Source organism: Chaetura pelagica, unplaced genomic scaffold (genome assembly GCF_000747805.2).
Source record: "Chaetura pelagica isolate M959 unplaced genomic scaffold, ChaPel_1.0 scaffold962, whole genome shotgun sequence".
Classification (NCBI taxonomy): domain Eukaryota; kingdom Metazoa; phylum Chordata; class Aves; order Apodiformes; family Apodidae; genus Chaetura; species Chaetura pelagica.
In genome coordinates, this window is record NW_009952479.1 from 1060303 (window position 1) to 1086913 (window position 26611).

General features: G+C 42.2%; 1 protein-coding gene across 1 annotated transcript in view; it reads right to left on the minus strand.

Annotated features, from left to right (window-relative positions):
* The window catches only part of FASN (fatty acid synthase), a 32674-nt gene extending 6984 nt beyond the window's left edge, over positions 1 to 25690 (minus strand). The window contains exons 1-32 of the mRNA XM_010008649.1: positions 25541 to 25690; positions 24614 to 24766; positions 23152 to 23325; positions 21907 to 22107; positions 21359 to 21481; positions 20603 to 20718; positions 20213 to 20347; positions 16368 to 16827; positions 15832 to 16019; positions 14916 to 15105; positions 14489 to 14583; positions 13968 to 14102; positions 13480 to 13683; positions 12729 to 12844; positions 12051 to 12226; positions 11506 to 11697; positions 11135 to 11215; positions 10865 to 11050; positions 10391 to 10570; positions 9941 to 10144; positions 8418 to 8728; positions 7880 to 8269; positions 6638 to 6802; positions 6340 to 6458; positions 6079 to 6233; positions 5536 to 5739; positions 4409 to 4559; positions 3737 to 3915; positions 3070 to 3189; positions 2802 to 2924; positions 1525 to 1748; positions 1011 to 1212 (exon numbers count right to left, since the gene is read on the minus strand). Of these exons, the coding sequence (XP_010006951.1) occupies positions 1011 to 1212; positions 1525 to 1748; positions 2802 to 2924; positions 3070 to 3189; positions 3737 to 3915; positions 4409 to 4559; positions 5536 to 5739; positions 6079 to 6233; positions 6340 to 6458; positions 6638 to 6802; positions 7880 to 8269; positions 8418 to 8728; positions 9941 to 10144; positions 10391 to 10570; positions 10865 to 11050; positions 11135 to 11215; positions 11506 to 11697; positions 12051 to 12226; positions 12729 to 12844; positions 13480 to 13683; positions 13968 to 14102; positions 14489 to 14583; positions 14916 to 15105; positions 15832 to 16019; positions 16368 to 16827; positions 20213 to 20347; positions 20603 to 20718; positions 21359 to 21481; positions 21907 to 22107; positions 23152 to 23325; positions 24614 to 24766; positions 25541 to 25667 (5779 nt within the window). The 5' untranslated portion in view covers positions 25668 to 25690. The remainder of the gene's footprint in view (positions 1 to 1010; positions 1213 to 1524; positions 1749 to 2801; positions 2925 to 3069; positions 3190 to 3736; positions 3916 to 4408; positions 4560 to 5535; positions 5740 to 6078; positions 6234 to 6339; positions 6459 to 6637; positions 6803 to 7879; positions 8270 to 8417; positions 8729 to 9940; positions 10145 to 10390; positions 10571 to 10864; positions 11051 to 11134; positions 11216 to 11505; positions 11698 to 12050; positions 12227 to 12728; positions 12845 to 13479; positions 13684 to 13967; positions 14103 to 14488; positions 14584 to 14915; positions 15106 to 15831; positions 16020 to 16367; positions 16828 to 20212; positions 20348 to 20602; positions 20719 to 21358; positions 21482 to 21906; positions 22108 to 23151; positions 23326 to 24613; positions 24767 to 25540) is intronic.
* Positions 25691 to 26611: the final 921 nt, after the last annotated feature.

Below are 26611 nucleotides of genomic sequence, written 5' to 3' on the forward strand. Positions count from 1 at the left end.
AAAAGGGGGGGGGGGGGGAAGGAAGAAAACAAAACAGTGAAGAGAAATTATCATAATAAGAATTTGGGTACTGAGATAGGAAAGAATGTCTAGATTAGAGGACATCAACATATTATAGTAGCATAATCGGAACTTGAGAAGTATTTGATCTATGTGTTTGCACAAGTGGTGCAATTGTGGCCCTGCCAACAGAAAGAAATCTCTAGAAAGAAAGAGAAGTTTTGTTATGACTGAACTTGAAGAGAAATTATCATAATAAGAATTTGGGTACTGAGATAGGAAAGAATGTCTAGATTAGAGGACATCAACATATTATAGTAGCATAATCGGAACTTGAGAAGTATTTGATCTATGTGTTTGCACAAGTGGTGCAATTGTGGCCCTGCCAACAGAAAGAAATCTCTAGAAAGAAAGAGAAGTTTTGTTATGACTGAACTTGTATGAGGACACACTGAAGACTGCAACGATAAGAAACCTCAATGCTGTGATTGTAATCACACTAATGGCTTAAAACTAAGTAAAAATGCTCATTGATGTTACCAAATAGTAGGGTACATATTTAGACATAAGTTATGTGAAAAAGCAAGAGCAAGCATCCATACACATAAATTTGAGGGATAGAGTATCTTTAGCAAGGAGTTTATAGTCCTTTCTTTTTGTCATGTGATCCACTATGCTATAGCTATTGGACAAATCAGAGGTAGCTGGATACAGACTTTGTAGAGGGCATAAAGGTAAATGTAAGGCTGCAGGAAAAAGTCCCAAATAAGGGAGAAAATGGATTAACAGAATTAGGAAGCATAAAAAAGAAGAAAGTAGTAGTTGGAAGAGGACAAGTTAAATGATACTTCCCTCCATTAGAATAAAAGCTTGTTTGAAGTGAGAGAATACATACATGAGAAGAAAGAGAGATCAGGACATCATTTTTTGCTGACATGACACAAAAACGTACTAGTTAAGGCCTGTTGAAAGGCAGGCATGTTCCTTGTTCCATTACAGTTTTTGCTTACCAGTTCGTATGCCAGAACGAGAGGTCAGTACAAGCTTCTGTGCTCCTCTCTCAACTAGCCACTGTGCCAACTCAAGCCCAAATCCTCCCAGGCCCCCTGTGATGATGTATGACTTTGTAGGTGGACAGGAGGTTCGGGAGATGGCCGAGATTTTAACTGGTTCAGATCTTCTTAAAGCATATTCCTTTTCCTCTTCTTGAATCTTCCCCCCAGCAAATTGAAGAAAAAAAAAAAGGGGGGGAAAAAAGAAAAGGGAAAAAAAAAGGAGTAGTTAATATAATACTCAATGCATTTCTCATCTTTCCATGCTATGCTCCTCCAGTCAATGGGAATAAACCTGGTAGAATCAGTGACAGACTTGACAATGACATTCATCACAATGTCAGCAGTAAAAGCAATAACCCTGTACTGTCCTAGTTATACAGCTACAACTTGAACTGGATTAAAATATCCAATATAATCACCAACAGATGATGACAAATGCATCAGAGAATCAAAGTAATTATCTTATTACCTTGATCATAACTTTGCCAATATGCTTTCCTTGTGCCATGAACCTAAAGGCAGCTTCTACCTCTTCTTTGTTGAAGACTGTACTCCGCAGGGGCTTTACCACACCATCTTTTATGCCTTTTGTCAACAACTCTGATACTAAGTCCCACTCTTGATTTCCATCCTCAAAGATTGCATCTAGTAGGATTCCATGAAATGCCACATTCTTGAGGAAGAGAGCCATTCCTAGGAAATACAACCTGGTTATGAACTGACGCAGCTGACGTTTCAGAACAGTCTATCTTCTGCTTCAGAAACATTTGTCTGTAGTCAGTAATGTCAGAGAGTGGAGTAAAGCAGTCATTAGTTGATAGAATTCTACCCTTTCCAAACTAATTTTAGCATATACTCTCTAAAAGCTACATAAATCAGGTTGTTCTCTTACAAGCAGGCCAGTTTAGGAGAAACTCCACTCACCAAAAAAAAATGTTAAGAAGTGTGTCGAGAGGACAACCTGTAACATGGTCAGTTTGATTTTAAAAAGCCCATTTTGTGTCAAGTGACAGCAGAGTTAGAGTCACAGAGAAGCTAGAATTCCATGCACATCCTGCCCATTTCCACAAGAAACACTGCCTCCTAGGAAGCTTTCCATGATGCTAGGATCTTTTGAAATTTAATTAGAATAACAAAGGGGACTGTCAACACTTACTATATGCAATCATTCCACAACAGGAGAACATTTTAGTCTTTTTCACTCACACTTTATATTATAACATTTGGATTAATTTTCACATTCAAGAGAAATCAAGTTAATCTTGCCCTTGTGCCTTCAAAACCTGGGAGGCACTGTTGACTCCTTCAAGGGATAAGATGGACGTGGATAGACTGGAACATTGGGCAGTCATCAATGACATGAAATTTAGTGAGAACAAAGGCTGCACCTGAGACCAAGTAATGCCAGAAACTAGTGTAAACTGGGAGAGGAGTGGCTGGAGAACAGTCCTGCAGAAAGGGACCTGGGGGTGCTGGTCAGCAGAAGGCCCAATAGGTGCCAGCAACCAGGAGGGCAAAGTGCCTCCTGGAGGGCATGAAACAGCTGGTCTCTTGACTGGCTGGTGGAGAGAGGGGATTGTATTTAGCACTGGTGCAGCGTCACCTTCAATACTGTATGCAGTTCTGGGCCTCTCAATTAAAAAAGGATGTCTAAATTTGAAGGCTAGTCTTTGTTAATTTAGTATATAGGTTGTGCTGTCATGCTTGCTTAGACTTAATGATGCATTTCCTGATGCCCCATCTTACCAAGCTGGCTGTTGTTAGACAGATCAAATTTGCCTATTTCCAAAAAGCGCCCGTGCCGTGCAAGACAACGCAAACTGGCCTGGAGCTTCTCTTCTGCCAAGGAATTTAGCACTAGGTTGACACCTGCAATGACAGGAAAAGCAACTATTTAATACATCCAACTCTACTGAGAAACTAGCCCTGTCCTCTAGAGACTCATATTGTCTTTAGAAAGTGCAACTGCATGATGTGGCATAGCTGACAAAACAAGAACATTCCTTGAACTTGCCTTTTCCATTGGTAACTCGCAGGATGTGCTGCTCGAAGGCAGCACTTCGGGAGCTGGCAAAGCTATTAGCATCCAGCTGTGGGAATCTTGCTTGGAGATACTCTCGTTTCTCAGTGGAGCCTAAAAGCAGAAAACAGGTTGAATGATGCCAGGATTCTTATGTTAAATTCTTTTATGATGAGACAGCCGATTTCCATCTGCACATCTTTTCTGCAGGACTAGGTCTGAGCAGCCATCAAATACTTGCTTCAAAGTTCTTGGGCTCTCAAGGTGCCAAACCTTAGGACAAAGGCTGCCTGTCCAGTTGTTACTGCTCACTTATGAGTAAGGACCAGAAATAGACCAAGCCTTATGGTGAACAGACATTCTTTTATCACATTACTGAACTTAAAATGAAGAAGCTTTGATCTTCTGTACTTCTGATTATATAGTGTTAAAGGCAGATAAATTCATCTGCGCTATGGATTTTCAAGCACGTGGTCAGTAGCTGTATTTGCCATGTTTTTGTTCTCAGTCTAGAAATTAGATCAGAGTTACAGGAAATCATATTAGGGGAAAAAGTATATACATCAATACAGATTTTTATATACAAACATATGCATACACACATATTTCCTCTATTTACCATATTAACAAATATTTTGAATGTTGGGTGCTCAGTACTCACCTACAGTAGCAAAGACACGGCAGCCCATGCTCAGGGCAATGGCGATGGCTGCTTGGCCCACACCCCCTGAGCCAGAGTGAATAAGGATACTCTCACCCTTCTTCATACCACCTCGAACCACCAAAGCATAATAAGCAGTGGCATAAACCACAGGCACTGAAGCTGCTTCTTCCAGAGTCCTAAGAAGGAAAGTGAAAGAGAGAAGATAGATTTCAGCCTTGAAAAGACTACTAGATTCTCCTTATGAAATTTGATTTTCTGCAATGGAAAGGTTAAACTGTCAAGATAAACTGGGAAGTATAAATGTTCTCAGTCATACAGCAGACTGACATACAGCTGGAAAGCACAGCCAAGAGTTCCACCCTTCTGCAAAACTATTTCAGTAATTAACCAGTAACATAACCAACACAAAAATCCTGCTGTATGCTAAAACAGATGGAGCTAAGACCCCAAGAGAGAACCTTGTGCAAGTCACTGTACAAGAAACTAGTGCTCAACTCCTGCAGTGAATCTAATCCAAATCCTACAGCTGCTCAGGAGACTATAGCTCTGTTAAAATTTTCCAGAGGGGAATCTACCCACTGCTCTGGTCTGATCTGGGCTGTCATCAGCCTCATGCAGGAAGGCAAATCTTTACTACAAACACAAACCAGAAAACAGAAGTTGACCTACCAGTTCTTGGGCACCTCCCATAGAAACCTTGTGTCACAGTCCACCACTGTAGCCAGCCCCTTTGCTGGCAGCAATCCCATCACTCTTCTTCCAGCCAGGTCCCGTCCGGAGAACTCCATGCCCAGCATGCACTGCTGCATGGCCCAGTTACCTGAAAGGACAACAGAATCTTTTTCAAAGGACATTCTTCTTCTACTATCCCTTGGACAAGAATTTATCACAATAGTTCCTGAAAGTTGGAACCAGAGGCAGAAGTGCCAGGATTTGTCTACTCTGTACACAGTTTGTAAGTCACTACAGTTGATTTCCTGCTACAAGAGTATCAGAAAAGGGCTCAGTTCTTTCAATCTTACTCTTTATCCTTGATGATACTGCTTTAGTTTCCAGTTTTCATCTGAGAAATTTCATGGAAACATCTCATTTCAGAGGCAACTTTATTATTTTTTTAAATAGAATTGATACATAAAGTAGAAAGGATGATCACAGCAAAAATAAAAATTTGAAACCTTAATTTTTACAAACACTTTAAGCAGAGACTAATTTGAGTGATATAGGGAAATCCAGCCCTTGTCAAGTCACCTGTAAGAATTTCCAAACACATTTTTTACATGTTCTGCCCCCTCTAAATTAGAAGGAGCTTTAAAACCATTTAATAGAAATATCATCAATTCTTGACTTGCTATGAGACATGATATTATTACCTCCATTTTGCAGACTGGATATTACTTCACCGTGCATTTTTGTCCCCTAAAAGCAAAGCATGTCCAGTAGCATGGAACATCAAAATTCTCACCTTGGTGTGTACCCTGCCCGTCTCTGGAACCTCCATCAAATTGTTTCATCTCATGCTTGGTATCTATGCAATGGGGTTAGTAATGTGTCATCACAGCAAGATGTATTAATTTTGCTGTATGAAAAACAGGACTGCAACTGGACCTTAGGAGTTTCTGGTGCACAGTCCTGCACAGCAGGGCTCTACTTCCATTTCAAAAGTACAATTTCTTGCTAAACAAAAACTGAAACACACTTAAGCCAGTACATAACTAACATTCAGGAGATTACGTGAATAAATTCTAGACCAGTAATACGTAAATACACTGTCTTCTAGTGTAACTGATTTAACTCACCAGGGATAGCATCTGGAGAAAGCTTTCCTGTGGCTAGCATGATATCCCGGAAGTTGAGAGACGTGTAATAGACCTTGCAGAGTTGAACATTTGGGTTGTTTGCACAAAAGTGCTGAAGTGGGGAGACAATCCAACGAAGAGATGACAGGTCTCCACGAGTCAACACATTTACATAAGCATATTCTGTCAGCTCCTGAGGTTGCGCTGCAGAAGAAGGAACAGTAAGAGCTTTACACGCATTAACACAGGGACACACTTTCCAGAATGAGTAAATTTCTTGTGTAATTGCTCCTTCCTCCTCCATTTGCTCTCCAGAAAGCCCTTTCTTGCCCTGTAATACTACCCATACCCTAAGAAGCTCATCCCTCCTCCTGGCACAAAAGCATGCTACTGGTTACTCGGAGCTGGAGTAAAAGAATTCCAAAATATCAATTTTAAAATAATAATTTAAAAACCCATAGCAACAGTAGCTACTCATTTTCTACTCAAAGTCCATTAAGACTCAAGGCTCTGCAAGTTATCCTCAGACCTCAAAAGAGTTACCTTGCTGCAATGGGAGGTGCCTGAAGGAGCCCCACTTTCCATCACGATACACATTCATCACCAGGTCATTCTGAACAACCTTCTGCATATCCAGGGAAGAAGGACTTGTGGGTGGGACAGCTGATGAAGGGTTCAAGTTGGAAATGAATACACACCTAGAAGCCAAGAGTTGTAATTTTGTTTGTTTTGTTATTAGTCTGAAGAGAAGATAACACAAAAGTATCTCCTCTCCAGCTGTGATTCAAGGGCATGCTTACACACCTGATTCTGTGGCCTTCTGCTTCCAGGCGGAGGCAGTTCACCATTCCCAAAATTCCTGAGTTCCCACAACTGGTGGCAGTCAACCACACAGGCTGTTCTGATGGGCCAGCCAAGATCTCCTACAGGACAAACCCCAAACTGTTTTACTAGGAGTCACAATAATAACCCTCAAAGCATTAAGGATAAGTAAAGTAACTGAACACATACACACACACACTTCTGTTAACACTGCTAAATGTGCTATTTAGAAAGTGCAATGATTTGGAAATTCAGATATCCAGGACACAGGAATTCTCACCTTTAAAGATTCAACCCACTTATAATGGGTCTCATCTATTGGCAGAAAAATGGGTGTTTTGGCAGGGACTTGCCGGCGACACAGGAAAATAACTGAGCCAAAGAATGATCTCTTTATGGCAACCAGATTCAGTGAGGCTTTGCTGAATAAGCCCTCCCACTGTGCCTGTCAATTCAGGTAGAACAGCAATTAACAAAAAAGTCAGAAATCAATTAAACATACAAGTCACATCTATACTTCATTTTGAGTTTTCTCAAAGATAGCTTCACCAGGAACAACAGGCACCTGTTCTGCATTGTCTTGCTTTTGCTTGGCACCTGTTCTGCATTGTCTCAGTACAAATATATATTTGATTAGTGTAACAGTATTTTAGCCACGTCTAGACTATTCTTTCTTTACTACAAGATCCTCAGAGAGCAGTAGTACAAGTATCTCAAAGCACTGATTAGGGAACTATGCCTTACCACATTACAAAGTGTGCAAAAACCAGCAGTGACCATGCTGTCAAATCCCACAGGGTAATTGAATGTATCTAGAATTTAATTCCAGCAGTAAGGCACACTTCCACAAACAGATTCCAACAGAGAAAACAGCAGTTCCCATCCTTACTCTTCTGTAGTTCAACCACTGTCCTAAATTCATATGCATCATAGACTGTTTTGGAGATAAAATGCAGAACCTGTCCCCCACTTCCAAGGGCTTCTTTTGCTGTATCTTATTATGGGATCAGATAAAGAATGGACAAAGGGAAGGAAGATGACAGGGAAAAAAAAAAGGTACAAAAGAAGAGCCTTCCTTTCTGGGAGCACATTAATGTTAGAAGATGTTAACTAGTTTGCAAAATCTCACAGCAGTGGTATCAAAAGGAAGAGAGATATTCTGATACTGAGGCATTTTAGGATCCCACAGTGATAAAGCTGTACCCCACCCAACAATGCAGATCATTATTTTAGCTATAAATAAGTTGTCCTGGCCAGTGTTTTTATTCAGATTATACAGATACACAAATGATGATGAAGAGTTTTAAATGCATGAAGAAAGGCTTTCCTGACTGAAGTCAGTTCTCCCAAGCCAGTATGGGGAAATTTACAACTCCCGTCTTCTGAGGAAGTGTTTATTACATATTCCTGCAGATGGTTTGAATGAAAAGTGATCTCTCTCAACATTCATCACAAAAACACCTGCAAGCAACAGACTCCAGAATATCTACTGAGAAAGTATTTGTCCTTCTGTGCAACTTACCTCACTGAGGAACCTGTGCTTCTGCTGCAGATCTGGACTTGTTAGGAAACTCACAATTTCTCCAAGAGTTTCTCCTTTAAGAAGGGTGTGTACCAAAACAAACCCTCCTTCTTTCACTCCAGCTGCCAAATTAGAAAGAATTTCAGCATTGTTCCCTAGAGCACTTGTTGAACAGTTGTATACCACCATGTCAGCATTGGTCAGATTTCCAGACGGAAGGCTAGATGGATCCCACTGGCTAAAGGAAACTCCAGCATCTTCTAGCTCTGTTTCATGAGCTGAAAGAGCTTCCTGGATGTGGTCAGTGGCAATGTAGTCCACCTGCAACAGGGGCTGAGTATTCAGAATACTTTTGACACGAGAGAACAGACGTCCACTGCCAGCAAGAGCCTGTGAGAAAAGAAGAGGAAGGAAAAGGGGAAACCAAGTTTAAACCTGAAAGATATCCAGATTTAACTGGAACAATAGCAGTATATGATCAGATTACTGGAAGGCTTAGAAATACTAGCTATGGTCCCATCCCATGCTTCCAGCTAACCTCTACTATCTTCATCCTGTGACTGGTCATGTTCTCCAGTGCCACATCCAGACAAGTCTTCAACTCTGAAGAATCCAGCAATCCATTGAGAAGAGGATCATCCTGGAAGTGCATTTTCTCCCGAGTCACAATCTGTTGCAGCTCAGAATGGAGGTTTCCATTCAGTTCCAGACGGCAGATTTCAGCAAGGATATGCTGAAGGCCTTTCTGTATGGGTGAGGACTTTGAAACACCCTTTTCAGTTTCTAGTCCAGGGATGACTAATCTGACTCCGTGCACTGCCATTTTTTCCTCTAAGTTTTGGATCAGGTCTGTGGAATAGAAAGGGGAAATGAAAGGGTCAGATTTTCCAGACATTTTTCTTTCCCTCTTCTCCTCCATTCACTATCCCAGCTGATCAGCACCACAAATTATAGCATCTCGTATCATGAGCCTAGCCACATGCTCCCACACATTCCCAGGATTATGCATTGTGCAGCAGTTACAGACCCCGAACATGGAGGCTTTGTGTCAAGATGGTCTAAACCCCAAAACTACCTGTGGCAGCACTGACCAACAGAGGGCAACTAACAGAAAACTTCCAACTCATTTACAGAGTTGTGGAGTGAAGGTGTAAATTTTCGCAGATGTAAAAACACTAAAATGCTTTTTTGCTTTATAGCCACATGCAACATAGCTCATCCTGACTGAGATCAGAAACAGCATTAGAAGAAATACAATAAAAATCCCACTACAGCATATGTAAAAAACTTTGGGGACAGTATTTGGACACTACATTAAAAAGAGAAATTTTAAAATCTATTGCCAAATCAAAGGATGAGCATGAAGAAACTTTACCGAAAAATTCACTGGAGGAGTAAAAAGTTTTTTAAAAAGTAACTTTTTTCCCTTTGATGAAAAGGCTTTTAGAAGTCATGAGCTGAGTGGATGTCACCCCATCCAAAGAGCTCTGTGCTAGGCTCCCAGTCTCACAATAGAGTAAGCTGCTCCTGTTCCAGTCTTGCAGCAAACACAAACTTTTTTGGCACGCTTCACCAAGCAACTCTCTCTTCTTGGATATGCTCTCATGCCCACAATCAAATGGGAACGGACATGTCACCTTACTTATCCTGGCAGTTTAGAGGAAAAAAAAAAAAAACAAGAAAGCTAAAGACTTGGGGAAGTAGATGTCCTGGTTTGAGCCTGGTTGAGACTCTGCCTACCAGCACTTGAAACAACGAAGCTGGATTTCTCCTTACAGATAACGAATTTTGCCTGTATGCTTTTAGAAGGGTTTGTGCCATCTGACACCGCACTGACTGTTACAGAAGGGTAGATGCCCCTCCTCATGACTTTACTCCTACTCAAATTCTTGAGGTGGCTTTTAGCCTTTAGCAAGCGTACAGACACAGGACTCCTGAAGTCTTCTACAGAGACCAACATGTTATTTCTTGGATGTTCTGAAGTAGTATAAACAGCTTCTCTCAAACATTTCTGTCAAGCTGGAATATTCCCCTAGGTGACAAGAAACAATTCCACTCTACCTTTGCAGTGATTCAAATAGTCATGCAGATGGACACTGGAAGACAAACAGTCACTTTCAGTATAGGGCACAAAGCAGAATTTTTCCAGGGTGGGAGAGTTGCGTTCCTGCTGCCGCCGTGGTGCCACAGAAGCATGAAGACCATCGATTTGAACACCTCCTGCTTTAAGGTTATCAAGACAGCGGTCCACAACAACATCAAAAGCTGAAAGACAGGAAAGAAATGAAAGTTTGCATCAAACACTACAAATATTTTATTTAAGGTGATCAAATGAACAGTGCCATGTCCGACTGTTACAGAAGCTGCAGAGCAGCAGCTTCAGTTAGAGCTGTAGAATGGCTTGGAGAGTAAGAGGTCCCCCCAAAGTCCATCCTACATCTCAGGATGTCACACACTCATCCACACAGCAGTCACAGCAACTAGCAAAACCCCAAGCATGAGAGACATTACCTTCTACATTGTCCTGGTACTGGCACACCTGCTCTTGATGCAGCACTGGGTCAATAGATACTGAGCGAATCCTGGTGGGTAAGCGCAGACTGCGCCCGGTCTCAGACAGTATTATCACGTGTAGCAGGGTGTCAAGGAAGGTCACCCAATTCCCATTCCACAGGACTTTCCCTGTGTTTCCTGCAGAAGAGAAAGGGGAAACCTTGCTGTGATTCTGTCACTCAGCAGATGTCAGAAGTCTCCTGTATGCACCCGACCTCCCCTGCAGACTCCAGCAGTCAGCTCTACATAGGACAGAACAGCTAGCTTCCTGGTGCTCTGTCAAAACCCTTGATTGCTCTCCATGATCACACAAAGTTTAATTACCACACAACACACAGTCAGGTGGACTGTTAATACCAATGCAATTAAAAGATCAGATTTTCATTGTTACAATAACTGTGCTCATCATTCTTCTACAGAAAGTAAATCTACCTTCACTGTTGCATTCCAAAACACCCTGGAAAGTTGGTCCATAATTATAGCCACGCAGCTGCAGCTCTTGATAAATGTCTTCTTTCAAGAGGCCAGGCTTTGAGCTCTTGTCTACTTGAGTCTGGAAGTCAACTGACTGGTTATGGAAGTTCTTCTGAGCAGTGTTTTCTAGGAGGGAAATCTTCCCTGATGGGAACAGTGGCAAGAATCAGTGTCCATAAATAATGGATTGTAGTAGAACAGTACATACATTACACTTTCTTTACTTACCACTCACAGCCAGATTTCCATTCCCTGACACCTCAAAGCAGTGGGAAGCAGGCATGAGTCTCACTTCCAGCTGTACTGATCCTGCAAGAAACATGGAGAACGACCAGACTGTGAGGCCATTCATTGCTACCATCCTTGAGCAGAGCTCTCTCTTTCACCATCTCCAAACTCACTGTGCACTACATATAATAAGGATGACCATAACATGTGCTACTTCACTGTATGAATTCACTTACTTGTTCAGTCATGTTGCACTCTTCTTTACAGCATTTCTCTTGTGCTTCTCCTCCCCTTCCCTTTGTGTTTCTTTCCTCCCTCACCCCATATCTTCATTACACAGTTTTGCAGTTGTACCAGCACTCCTCACTCACCCTTTTTGGGAAGGATGGTTGCTTGATGAATTGTGACATCTTCAAACTTCACAGCTGTTTTCTCCATAGTCATGCCAAGAGACCGTGCCAGGGTTCGCCAAGCCAGCACCAGGTACCCAGTTGCTGGGTACAGGACTCTGCCATCAATGCAGTGACCAACCAAGTAGTGGTCAGGAGAGTCAGGACTCACATCTGTCAAAGAATAAAGAGTAGAGTAAAACTAATTAGAACACCCTAAATAAAGAGGTGCTTTCCTCTCAATGTCTGTAAGAGGTTCTAGTTGCTTCCCCAGCTATCTTGCCTGGCAACATGCAGCTCTTAAGACCACTGCAAGAATGCATCAAGACAGTTTCCTGCTCTATTCTTTCATCCCATTTTAGAAGCAGATCCAGTGTTTTTCAACCCAAACCAAACTAAACACCAAGCTTCAGAAGATGACTTCCAGGATACTGCTTTGAGTATCCTTTTCTTAATTTTACAAAAGAAATGCAGAGGTAAAGCTGGAAAGACACAGACAAACAAAAACCCCAAACAAGCAAGCACACCAATATTGTAGATGGAAGCAGATGCAGAGCCTCTGGAACCCGAAGGGAAGTCTCCAGCTTTCGGAACATCCCAGTCCTGGCTGTGGTCCCATTTGATGTATGGAGAAATAAGGGGTGTTCCCACTGGAACAGGGTATTCCACAGGTGGGAACAAGTTATTTCCAAGAACATTTATCCTAGGAAGACAAACCAAGGATCAAGACAATGGAAGAAGGGAGGCAGGAAGGGAAGGGGAAAAACACCAGACAACAAAAACACAACAAAACCCATAAATTTTAAATTTTTAAATTTTAAAAATACTTATAGGTCAGACTTACAGGTCCTGAGTTCCATGTCTGAGAGATTTCTCCAGGAGTACCATGAACACTTATTTCAGCCAAATTTGTAATTCTAACCATCTACTAGATGCAAAGTTTATTTCCAAGACCTAGTTCCAGGGTCCTAGGCATCTAAAATGGCCGTCCTCTTTAAAAGGCATCTTCCCAGCCTAAGCAGTCTCTAGCCCAAGGCAACATTTCATAAGTGAGCATTTAAATATGTAAAGGACAGATGTAAACCCCATTTTTCCAGGTTTAGTGAAGGAGTAATTCAAACCACATAAAGACATGCATGCTAGAGAAGAGACCTGAATTCTCTCCTGATACTCCACTCACCCATCTCCTCTCTTAGTCTCCTTACCCAGTTAAGTGAATCTTTCCAGTCTGTGTCAGGAAGAACTCCAAATTGTTTTTGTGCTCTTTCTTCATCAAAGGCAGAATGGTGCAAGTTGGTTTCAAGGCTCTCCTCAGGACACCCTAGTCAAGTAGAGTCCATAAATCACTGGTGGAAAGCATTGCTTACTGCTTTGTCTTTTAATTTTTCTCAATAGATTTCAAACCACTTCTGTTTCTGTGCTAGATGCTAAAATATACACAGTCTTAACAGGGAGGAAGAGCAGCACAGTACTCTCCCAGCAACCCAAGAAGTTGCACATCTGGTAAAGCAGAACCCATGTAATATTCATGAAATTCTGCCAAAACACAGATCTCCCTTTCCCAAGCAGATTGTGGAGTCAAAAGCTGCACTTCAAGAACTGCAAGATCACCTTCTCAAGCCTCCCACACACACACCAAGCACAGCTTGGGCCCTTACTCCCAGGAGTAAGCCCTTTTTAGTCTGAAGGAGCAGCCCTTTTTAGTCTGAAGCATCCTAGAGCATTTTCCAAGCAACAGCTATTCAATAAAAAAAATACTGCCTTGAACATCTGACCCAACTTGTACCTTCTCACAAAAAGTTCTTCCAAGTAAATGTTAAAACTGGGAGAGACTCAAAAGTACTGGAGGGAGAAAGTGTTTTCAGAGCAAGTTGTATTCCCGAAGTCCTGTGACCCTCAAAACTCCTTCCTGCAGCAGCCTATCAACATAGTACCATACTGACACAAATACAATACCTGTAGAAGAGCATGTGGAGCAATCTCTACTACAACGGCATTTTCTGGAATATGCTTCAGACCTTCATGGAACAGCACGGGACTCACTAGGTTGTTGACGTAATATTCAGCAGAGGAATTCTTAGCTAGATCACTCTGCCACTGATTTTCAGGGATAGATGTACTGATCCACCGTGCTGAACGAGGTTTAGGATGTGGAATTACCTACAGACAGACATGGAAGAGGGACAGGAGGAGAGTTACACATCATAGACAACAATAAGGTAGGCAGAAGCAAGCAGTCCCTCTTTTTTGCAGGCCTTTTCTCAGCTTGATTGCTTGGGACATCCTTCTGCTTAAGGCCAGAGACTTCAAACCTTAGGTCTCACAGAGCTCTTGAAGAGATTTCCTTCTCCTCCTAAAGAAAGGAATCTTTTTAAGCTCAGCATTGCCTATACTCAAATCCAGGTGCGCAAGTGTAAGCCATGTGAGCCAGTTTGGCAGATTACCTTTTTCAGGGCACTGAGCAGCCCTGGTGCAATAGATGCCATGTAAGGGGAATGAAATGCCACTCCAGCACTGCGCACCTCCTTGGCAAACACACCATCCTTTTTCAGCTTGGCTACAAACTCATTCACAGAGGCCTAAAAAAAGGAATATAAGTGAACCAGAAAGAAAAGCTCTCAACATGTTTGGGATTTGTATGGGTCACTTGCCACTTACGGGGAACCACATCTGGGATGAGGTTATTGCCCTTCTGAGTCATACACTTTATCACTCACTATACCCATGGCTGTAAAACTACTCAGCATAAAATATTTTATTACTATCTTACTGAAGCACTAACATCACTTCCTCTCACAAAACATTTGAGTGCTTTATACAAAGCACCATGTCCTCTCCCACCACTTAAACCCAGCTCCCCGTTGCAAGCAGCTGAGCTTTAACTCAGCTCGACACTTTATTCAAAACCAGGACTTCACAGTCTCAGTGACAACACCAGTATGCACCCAGTCAGCTCCTTACTCACCAGAGTCCCAGAAACAGTGACAGTATCTTCAGAGTTGTGACAGGCTGGTACCACATTTGGAGGACACTGTTGCTTACATTCCTCCCATGTCAGACCTGCAGAAGGAAGACCTCAGGACAACACCAGTGTTTCTAGCAGTGAGCCTCATAAGGGGAGGCTTTAACATGACATTTATCATTGTGATATTGAGCACAAGAACAGAGGATTCAATATTTGCACCAAACTATTAAGGAAAGGGATGGAAGGGTTCCCACACACTTCCAAAGAAACTACAGAGTTGCTTGTTTTGTCTCATCTTAACCTTAATAAACACATGAACTTGACTCACAGAAATTGGGAGCCACAAAATATTCAGACTCCCACAACTCAAGTGGCTTAAACTATCTTAACATGTACAGCTATTATTAATGTGTAAGGGTATACCTACCAACAGCAGCCATTCCTCCTGGGGGCAATTTGTTCTCCTTAACACATTGTCCCCGCCAATAAGCGGCAAGAATGGCTTCTTCATGAGTTAAGGAGTTATCTGCATATCCACAAGCTACTTCTCCCACTGAGTGGCCCAAAATCCCATCAGGCTGCAGACCTGCAGCCTTCAAGATATCAATCTGGGCAATCTGTGAGAAAAAGTAGCATTAGTGATTCATGTCAGAATAAGCAGGTGTCAGGCCTCAAAAGCACACAGTAGTACTGAGCACATTACAAAATGCCTTTTTGGTACAGACAACCTTCTTGGCCTCATTACTTTTCTTCCCCTCACAACTGCAGCTCCAACATAATTTCAAAGCAGTATGAGCCCAGTATTCTTTTGGACTCTCTACTATGTAGAAAGTATACTAAGAAAGTATTTCCAACAACAGGATGTGGCCAAGTGCATGTCTGTACAAAGTAGGAGGAAAGACCAGCTTTCCAGATCAGTTTAAAAGCTCTGCCTCTGGTTTATTAAGAAATAATGGGTTCCACATAAACACTCAGAATTAAAAGAAATTTCATTCAACATCATTTAGTTCATTTGCAGAACAAATTTTAGAAGACATTCTGTGAAACTTTTTTCCTTGGCACAAATGTTTACATAAAACTTGAAGACATTCCTTAATCTCTTAAAAGGAGAAACTGCTCCCTACCCCCAGACTGACAGGCAAATCAGTTTACAGTATTTGTCTAAGTACCTTCCAAGTGGCAGAGCCCAAAGTTGTCAAATGTGCCACACACTCCCTCTTACCAAGAGAGATATTTATCACAGCTGCCATTTACTGGTTACAGCTTCCATTAACTGCTACCAAGTGTTACTGGCCAAAAAGACACACTTCTATGACCCCCTCCACCGGTCATTTGAGTCTCACCTGAATTGCAGCTAGTCCAACAAACGCATGGACAATATCATCAAAAGTGTTCTCATCTGCTTGCAGAAGCAAGTCTGAGACCTTCAGGCGTGTGCTCTTCAAAGCCTCATCTGAGCGCAGTATAGATTGGCGGAACAAATCCAACTTCATAAGGCTTAGCCCCATGCCTTGCCACTGTGTTCCCATGCCTGCAGGACAGGCAAGGAGAAAGTGAGCTTTAGTAATGCTCCACAAAAGGAGTAGACAACACACACTTGCTCTAGCCGTGAAACAATTCTAAGAACAAAACATTGTACATTTCTAACATTCTCTAAATTAGGCACTACTTTTTATTTTCCTTGACTTTGCTATCATCGGAAGACAGCAAAGTTGGATGATCAGAACACAGGAAAGACAAGTCTCCCAGACATATCATGAGGTTACAAAAGATTTCCTCATGCTAGAGTGGAAAACAACATTAGAGCACAGAATCCAATTGCTCAAGCCCAAGAATTACAGAAGGATGCAGAAGTCTGGCCCCAGTGCTGCACACGTACCTGAGCAGATGTACCAGAGTGGTCTACCAGATGCTTGAACCTGCTGAACCTCTTTTATGTCACTCTCAGTGCCAACCAGTGTGTAACCCCTGTAAGGCATGGAGGATACAGAAATTGCAGAGATATCACTGAGCAGGCTTACAAACGGGCTGCATCCTCCATGTCTTCTGCTCTCTTGAATTAGTTTTTCCACAGCTTCCTGGGTTCTACCACAAACTTGAACCAGTCTTGGTGTGTTACATGTCTCCAGAGGCTGGCGTTTGTTCTCATTTGGCCTCAGAATGACATGAGCATTAGCACCTCCAAAGCCAAAAGAGTTGATACTGACAAGGCCACCTTTCACTGGTGTTGGTTTACAAACTACCTCCAAAGTGCCATCTTGTAAGGCAGGGATATCTGGATTTGGGGTATTGAAATGAAGGTTTGGAGCCCACAGCCCATGTTCCAGAGAGAGAATGACCTGGAAGACAAAACAATATTCTGTACTGCACATTTTCTACTAACAAACGTTCTTTTGTTGTTATTGCTTTATTATAAATGACCACATAGCATACAAAAAAAGCAGCCCTCTATGTTTGGATAAAGGGACACTTCAGAGACCAGCATTACTGATGTCACTGAGGTAGCACTTACTTCACCTAAGCAAATTTGTGTCTGTACATGAAGTCAGCAGTGAAGGTGAGCATGGAGGCTTCAAGTTTAACTTCCAGACCCTTTCTAACTGCAATGCCATGCAGTCTTGCTGGAAAAGCAGCCTGGCTTTTAAGAATATCACAATCTTTCTCCCCTTTCAGATCCTGTCCCTTCATCACACCTCACCTCACTTCTCCCTAGTCACACACACTCTTTTATCAAAAATGCCTCCATGTCTGTCTTTGCCACAAAAAAAGTCTAGCTGAAGCACTGGTACATCAGCTGCTGCTTTGCATCCATTTGCTGCCTTCTTAAGTAGAAAACCAGGAATTGCAGACTGGTCAGAACTGGCAGAGCCAAAGGGAAGTACAGAAACAGCATGAGAACTAGAATACCTGTGCCAAAACAGCAAGAATTCCGTTCTCTCAGCAGCATCTCTGCAAACAGCCTATGACACCAAGCTCAGACTATTCTGTGGTACAGGCTTGGGGAAGAGTGGCTAGAAAGCTGCCTGGCATGAAGGGACCTGGAAGGTGACTGCTAGCTGAATCCAAGCCAGTGTGTCCAGGTGGCCAGGAGCATCCTGGCTGGTATCAAAAATAGCATGGCCAGTAGGACTAGGGCAGGAATCATCCCCCTGTACTCAGCACTGGTAAAGCTGCACTACAAATCCTGGGTCCAGTTTTGGGCCCTTCACCACAAGAAGGGCATCCAGATGCTGGAGCATGTCCAGAGAAGAGCAACAAGAGCTGGGAAAGGATCTAGAGAACACGTCTAGCGAGGAGCAACTGAGGGAACTGGGGTTGTTCAGCCTGGAGAACAGGAGGCTGAGGGGAGACTTTTGTACTCACTGTAACTATCCAAAGGGAGGCTGAAGCCTGCAAAATACCTGTCTCCTTTACTAAATAACATGCCATAGGACAAGAGGAAATGGCCTCAAGTTGTGCCAGGGGATAGTAGGAACAATTTCTTCCCCGAAAGGGTTGACAGGCCTTGGAACAGGCTGCCCAGGGAAATGACTGAGTCACCTTCCCTGGAGGTATTTAGAAGACTTGTAGATGTGGTACTCTGGGACATGGTTTAGGCACGGACTTGGTAGTACTAGGCTAATGGTTGGCCTTGATTATTTTAGAGGCCTTTTCCAACCAAAACAATTCTATTATATAAGTCTAGCAAGCCACAGACTACAAGGTCAGTTGCAGATATCCTGTGCTCTTTATGTTTGGCAGTTCCTTCATCACCTCAAAATGGTCTGAGAAACAAATACTGGTTTGGGAACTGTTCTTCCAAGTTGACTATCAGACATGGCTGTCTACCTGGGAAAACAAATGGCACAATTTCAACTCTAGTCAGCATGTTTAAAGGTGCAGTCTTAAGTACTTTCATGCACATTGTCCTGCACCTACAATACTGTGCACTGTGAACTTGCTGTTGCTTTACACAGTACACTTCTTTGTACTTTTAAGTCTGCCATGGTTTCTACACAAGTTTGAAAGAACAGTACAGCCATGAAGAAGCTCTGTCTTTGCTATTCAGCCAGTAATTAGACAGGTTGAGTAGTTCAAAGGTACAGGTGAGTTTTCCCTCCCTTCCCAGAATCTAACTAAAGCATCCTTGGCAAGCCCTAGTTTCTATCTTACCTATCTACAAAATTAAGGTATTTTCTTAAAGTCTGACATCAGATACTTTCAAGATCTATTGTTCTAGCTGAGATTTCACACATAAGACCATTTTTGGAATTCCAAAAGAAAACATTTATAGAGATTGCAGACTTCCTCAGACAGAGGGCTGGTGTAATTTTTCTGGCTTGGTCTTAAAGGACACTTGGATCTGCCGTTCTAATTAACTTCCAAATCTTACAACACCAAGTGCTGCCCAACTTTCAAAGATCTGAAAACAGAGACAGAGCTTCCAATATCCTGCCATAGCTTCAGGTGCTTTCAAGATGTCAAATTTTGAAATGAGACCTAACACAACTGAAAAAAAGCTTAGCAAAAAGATATTCTAGGAGGCATGATGGGTGCCATGGGCACTTGCCTGCAGCTTTAAGTTCTGATACAAAGCTAAGTGAGAAAAATGAAGGAGTGTGAGAAAACATGGTGTCAAAGAACCCTTCAAAAAGAAATTGTGACATTTGTCTTTGCAGTTCTGCCTCCTCCAAGAAACACAGACAGTGAAACAGTGTCTCCAAGTTATGATTCTGTCCTGACAGATCACAGCAGAACCGCGCTAAACAAACTGTTGATAATGCACAAGACAGTATGGATGCAGAGGTTTATTTTATGACTCAGTTAACATGCCTTCAATGAAGAAGGTGTCAGCCTGAGAGATAAAGGCGCTAAAAAAGTGAAATTTCCTCTACAGAGAGAGAGATATTGCTGCCTCCATATTTTATTTGCAGCAAGTTATATGTATTCCGGTCATAATAACCGCTTTAGAGAGCCTAAAATTCTAGCAGTAACAGCGTACATTACCTCAATTTGCGTGGCTCTAAGGCTGCTGGTAATAGGCTTACTGACAAGTAAGTGAACATTAGCTACCTCTCTGCTAAGCTGTTTAGAAGCCAGACCCAACAGGCAACTGTCTGCCTACAGCAGCAGTTAGTAGGCTGGTTGCTAAGACAACCAGTTACTCAAGCTGGTAGCCTCATCCCAAAGAACTCACCTGGCTGCTTGACAACACAAGAGAGAACAGGAAGAGATAAATCCCTGACAAACAGCCAGAAGGAACAGGTAGTCTTTTGGCACTGAAAGCCCACTCTGGCTCTTATCTCTGGTCATTGGCAGCTACTCCAAACATTTAAATCCCTCTACTTGTACACCCCTCAAACCCAAATGACTTACAGTACAGTTCCGTAGGAAGGTCTGGTGTAAGGATAATTAATAAAGTGATTCCAAAGCCTCTCTTCTGAGCAGACTCATGCTCCTGTAGAATTCAGGAGGAAAGGGGAACTAAAGTGTGTGTGCACACAGCAGAAGGCCACCCGGGCATTTGTGTCTAGCCTGCCTAATAGCAACCTGAGCTTTTAAAAATTGTTTGCAGGTGAAGCAAGAAGTAGATAATTAAAGAGAATGACCCAAGTTCTTCTCATTACCAGTAAACATCTAATCCTGGATGAGTGGAAATTTTCCTTATAACAAACAAACATTAAAACCCCACACACCAGTGCTTTTCCTCCCTCATCCAATTTTTCTTCTCAAGCCACCTGTTACCTTAGCTAATGCAGCAAGCCCAGAAGCAGGCTCTGGATGACCCATGTTTGACTTTGTTGATCCAATCTTCAGTGGCTCTCTCTCACATTTACAGAAGAAATTTACAATGCTATTTACTTCCTGTGGATCTCCAGCCTAGCAGGAAGAGAATCAGAATGGCTGTTAGCTAGCACTTCCAAAACACACTGCAAAACAGAAATCTGAAAGATTAAGGTGTTCGGGGAAAATTCAAAAGTGGAGAACCAGCACAAATTCTAGTAACTGGTAGAAGGGAGAAATATAGTTCATTTGGGAAGATAGCACAATTTGATGGAGAAGTGTGGCAAGTGATGCAAGGGAAGAAAATAAGGGAGAAGAAAACACTCCAGACCCAAGGGGGTCAATGCTGACCTTTGTGCCTGTCCCATGAGCTTCAATGTACTCCACTTCTCCAGGACTGACACCACATTCTCTGTACACAGATCTGATCAACTGCTGCTGCATCTCTCCAGATGGGAATGTCACACCTAGGACCAAAATTGCCATCAATTCCTTCATATCAGATGCTTCCTTTTCTCACTTTAGCATCTTTTCAACTGCTTGGGATTACCAGGTTCAAAAAAAGCAGGGAGACTGTTTTGTGTAAATCCTGAATGTCTTATAGCACCAAACACAGTAAGCTTCTCAGACTCTTTTGGAAGAAGAGTAGAGGAACCACAAATGGATCTAAATCAACGGGTTAGACTAGTATGAAAAAGACACTGATTAACAGAATACTAGATGTCTAGATCAAGCAGAACACGTGAAATTTAAGTGTCTCCACAAATGGAGAGTGTGAGAAATGGGACAGCAGTGAGGATAAAGTCCTACAGTCATAATACAACCTACATTTCTACCATCAGTGCAGAAGTTACTGCAGAGATGTCCTGAGGAAGGCAAAACTAACAACAGAACATGTCTGTTACTTTGTATGGCAGAAAATGCCACTTGTCTCCTTCAACTTCTTTACAAAATAGGGTCCAGAACTTTGCATTGCCAGAATAGAAAAAGCAAAATATAAAAAAAAACTTTCACGCACCTGAAGAACCCCACAACAGCCCATTTTTAATGACAAAGACCCTAGACTGAACAGTTCTGTATCTCACTCTGCAGAGGCTCAATGCCTACCTTGCTCCTTAAAGCCGTCGGTGTTGCTTCCAGCATTAACTATCGTGGCGTAGACCCGCTTGGCCATAGATCGCTTGGTCAAGAGAACAACGACAACAGCTTCAGAGCGACAATATCCATTTCCTGAGAGCAGAACGGAACGAGTCACTGAGTCTGCGCTGCTTTGAAAAAAGTGGCAGAACACCATGCCGCAAGATCACATCATTCCTGAGCCACTGCTTAAAACAGACTGTTCTGTGAGTAGGACAGATCAATTTCTTTAAAAAAAACAAACATGATCACAAATTATGATAAGAGAGTTTCTATTAAGAGACAGCCATTTCCTCTCCCCAGTGGCTGAAAAATGAACCATACAATTTTGTCCCCATGGTAAGTTTTCCAGGTTCAAGGGTGCATGCAACACAGATCAGGTCCAGGGTATGTCCAAAAAAATGAACCGAGAACAACCAGGAGGCCAGCTTGCTGTTGTATTGCAAGAATATCTGGTCACAGACTTCACAATAAGTTCCTCTCATATACCATGACGACCTTTTGTACTAATGCCTTACCTGAAACATCAAAAGCCTTGCAGGCACCATCAGGACTAAGCATACCCAGTTTCATGAACTGCACAGAAGTGTTTGGTTTCAGCAAAATGTTGACCCCTCCTACTAGGGCTGCACTGCACTGTTCATGACGAATTGCCTTATAAGCATTTTCCAGAGCGATGAGACTAGAGGAGCAGGCTGTGTCAATGGTTATGCTTGGTCCTTAGGAGAGAAATAAAAAAGGGAAGGGGGGAAAGCAGCACTGTTTTCACTGTTTTTTCCTGTTTATTTCCTAGAGTTCCTCTCCAAAGAGTGCAAGATGATATCGCAAGAGAAACATTCAAAAAACTGTTAAATAGGAGTTGCTTCAGAATATAACAGGTGAGTCTGACACAATGGGAGACAAGAATTACCACCTCTGCCTGCTTACCAGGTATCAAAGGATGAGAAAGGTGGAAAAAAACCTTGCTAACAGTTTGGATTTAAGGGTATTTTAAAAAATTTTGTCTCCATCAAAGACATACTGTAGCTTCACAAGCATCTCTCATTTACTTCCCCATTCTAACTAATAAAAATTCCTTCTTGATGCTGCCTTTGACAATATAATCATAGAGTCCTCAAGGTTGGAAAGGATCTTCACGATCATGAAGTCCAACCATCTGCCCTACAACCAGTAACCACTAAACTATCTCCTGAAACATGTCCACACATTTTTTGAACACCTCCAGGGAAGGTGCCTCCACCACCTCCCTGTGCAGCCCATTCCAAAATCTGTTCTATGCTGTTCTTCAGAGCAATTGCAAACCCTCCACTCTCTTCAATGCCACTAGCAGCTCAAGTCATGTCTACGCCTTCAATCACATAACTTTTATGGCTCTCCCACGTCTTTCACTTTACTCAGAAAGAGTAATCTGTTCAAGTTAGTTTGTTTCTGGGCTAGCCAACTTCCACATAGCTTTATACCAAAGAGCAGTCTAGAGGCTGGGAAGGACCTAGGTCCTTTATGAAGGCCTCCTGACACCAATGCCTTTCAGATGAATGCCAGCTACACCCACCAGCAGCAACTGACTTAAAGCCTTACAGTGACCCTTATCACACTTATATTTTCTGCTTCCCATATGCTTCCTTATAATAGCTGCATGCTAATTTCTCTTCCCAAAAGGGGTCTATGTCATCATATCCATCCCACTCCCCTATAGGAACTGTAGTACAATCATGCTCAAATTGCAACTGCTGAACAGCTTTGACAGGTTTGGGGGCACTTACCTGTTAAGTCTAAAAAGTAGGAAATCCTGTTGGAAAACATGGCACGCTGGCAGCCAGTCATACTGTATCCCACCAGCTCTTCTGGATCTTGGCTAAGGGCTTCACCAGCTTCTGACCCACTGGTACCAATCCATACACCTGTGTCTGTGCCACGGAGCGTGGCTGGATTAATACCTATGGGAATATTGGAAGGCAGATTACAGCAGACAAACCTATGGTGAGATATCGGGTCCACTGGCACCAGGTCATGTTTACTGTATCTTTCTGGCAGGCCTGCTGCCTTGTTCCCTTACCTAGAGTTACCTTCTATCTGCAGACCTTACAAGTCTTACTGCAGAGTCCACCAGAACGTTGGTATTGGCTTTTGGCCAGAACATACTGCAACCAGAGAGCTTTTCAGCTTAGCTGGGTGTTGCTGGAGTCTTGTGTAAAAAAAAAGGTATGGACTATAAAAGACACAAATTATGATCAGCTACACTAACAGCTGACTTCCAGCACAGAGAAAAGGAGCAGACCAAAGGGGGGTAAAATTACTAATGAAAATTTGCTCTGTCCTGGTTCAAGCCAGAACAAAAATCACAGCCCTTGGAATGTCATGTAAGCACAGAGGGTATCTGTCTCTAGCCACATCCAAAGCCCAGATACGGAGTACAAGACAGAAAGGAAAATTCTCAATTACCAGAACAAGAAAAAACTCTGCTCTTAAAAACCACATAGCAAGCTCAACTTGAAACAAACTTTTGCCATTTCTTCTCTGTGCTTCAGGAGTCCTGGAGACAAGCAGAATATTCAAGCCTCCAGGCTGAGGCTCATCAACAGATGAGCAAGTGTTAAGTCAGTACCAGCAAGATGGTTCCAACTTTTTCCCATGTGCTTCTTATGTTCTGGTATGAAACTGATTAATATGAAGAATAAACTCTGACTCTGTGGGTAAGTAACTCAAAAGCTCAAGACTGGCAGTGATGAAGGGAAGAGGCTCCTATTTCTGAAAGCACATTTCCTAGGCAAACCTACAGAAAGAAATAAAATGCTACAAGTTTTCAATGAACCTGGCCAATAGACAGGAAAACATCAGGCCATCTGCCATTCTTTCAGACCATGGATGAGAATTCTAAGTCATCTTCCTTTTGCTACAATCTAAGTCATCTTCCTTTCCTACAAATACACTTTTAAAAAAGGGATTATGGAATATTAGAGTAGAGCAGAACATACAAAAGCTCTTGTTGCCTTTTCAAGTGTTTCTGTCATACTGGTTGTACCGTATAACACAGGCAGAGATTTGCCAGCAGCCAGCCAGTATTTCCTAGTTTGAGTTCCAGAGAAAACTGCTTTGTTCTAACCCCAGTATCAGTTTCTTGGTCTCTTAAGGTGATGTTAAGAGATCTCATCACACAGGTGCCTGTCTGCACCTGCTGCACAAAAGCAACCAACTGCAACTCCCTTCAGTAATTGAGCTGCTTACCTGCATCCAAAATAGCTTCATAAGAAACTTCCAACAGCATGCGAAGTTGAGGGTCCATCGTATGAGCTTGTTTGGGGTGGACCCCAAAAAAGGATGCATCAAATTTGCTTATGTCCTTGAGCTTTCCATTTCTCTTGGGCAGTCCATACATTCCTGAAAATAAATATTCAACATTAAGTTACAGAATACATCAGTTTTGAGGCAGCTACCAGCTGAGACAAAGTACAGACTGACCACGGCTGATTATCAACTACACCTGAAGCCTCACTTCTCTGATGCAGTACCCAGAGTGCTACATGAGTATCTACCTACCCATCTCTCTGAATCTTATTTGAAAATGGACACACTGCACTAACAAAAACAGTTGTAATTTTTAAGACTCTCCTGGATATGGCAGCAAAAGACATCTCATTTAAGCACTTTTGCTTTGGCAAGTTGTACCGAGCACATAAATGGAGTCTAAATCAGCAGTTCCAGTCAGAAGGAAAACAAAAGCTACTTTTCACTTCTGTAAATCACTAGCGTGGATTGGATAGACTTGTGCCAAACACTTCAGAAAGACAGAGAAATGAACACAGGACTGGAGTCCCTGTACTACTCCTGAACCTAGAAAAATGACCACCACAGCTATCCACAGCAGGTACAGCATTTAGGCTGCCTAGCTGCTCTGTCAAGACTGCTACTTAATCTGGAAGTAAGCTACATATTATTTATAAGCTACTACTGCATGGGGCACGACACTATAAAACTGATTGCATGAGACCTTAATAAAAGTGTTCTGTTCCTGAGTTTCTTGATGATTTATCAGAAGTGAATCCAGAAGTTCTGGCAGGGTTTTGCATCTGATAAATCCTTTCCTTTTATAGGCTAATTCCTTTGAAACATTCAGAACTCAGGGCTCCAAAAGGAGAGACAATAAGCACTGACCTGGTTTCCACCTCCGATCATCCTCTGTGACCATATCAACTCCATTAAGCAGGTTCTCCCAAAATTCTTCCAAGTTCTCTGATTCTGGCAGCTTTCCTGCTATGCCTGCAATCACCACGTCCTCCATCTCTTAATTTCTCCCTGTTGCTGAGATCCACAAAGCAGTAAGATTAGTAAGATTTCACACAGAGAAGGAGAGTATATCCATCTCTTCCTGACATGTTGTGACAAACAAGCATACTTGCAGGAGAAACACCCACTCAGAAAGAGCCTATGGAGTATCTGCTAAAATAAGACATCCCAGCTAATCAGACTGTAAGACCCTGGGGACAATGAGGATGAAAAAACTAATCCTGAAGGAGTGTTGGGCTCTGAGAACCACTAGTTTCTACATGACAACTAGAAAATGAACAGATCTAGCTCCACCAAATGCAGAGCCTCCGTGAAGTCAGCAGAGAAGAAAGATTAACATGCTGGAGCAGAGGCGGGTGGAGAAATTATGAAATGCATATAGTAAAATACATAATTAAAAGGCAAACCTAACAGGTAGCAAAACAAGTTCTACAGTCATTCCAAAGTTAAATGCTAACTTAAGAATCAATAATCAGAATATTTGTTGAAGGGGGAAAAAACCCAACAAACCACCACAAAACAAACACAAAACCAACCAACTAAAAAAATCCCAACACACACACAAGAAAACCCCTACAAAAGCACAGATATTGTCACACAATTTAGCATAACTTTAAATACCTGAAACAGTAAATAAGTTTTACATGTACAGTGTTTCCCATCTGGACCCTGCACTGCCACATTTAGACAACTGGGAATGGGGAACTCAGTATATGTGATTGAAAGTGGTGCCTTAAAATAAGAGTTGGCCAAACAGATTCAGATTCCAGATGGGATAATAAACCTTAGCTGTTGTCACAAGAAATTTGCATTTTAAGAATCCAATCTCAAACACCACAAGAGAGCATCTTGGTGCACAATGCAGCATGGCAGGCCATCTATACGGAACACAACACCAATTCAGTAAATGGTTTCAGTTGGAATAGACCTTAAAGATGA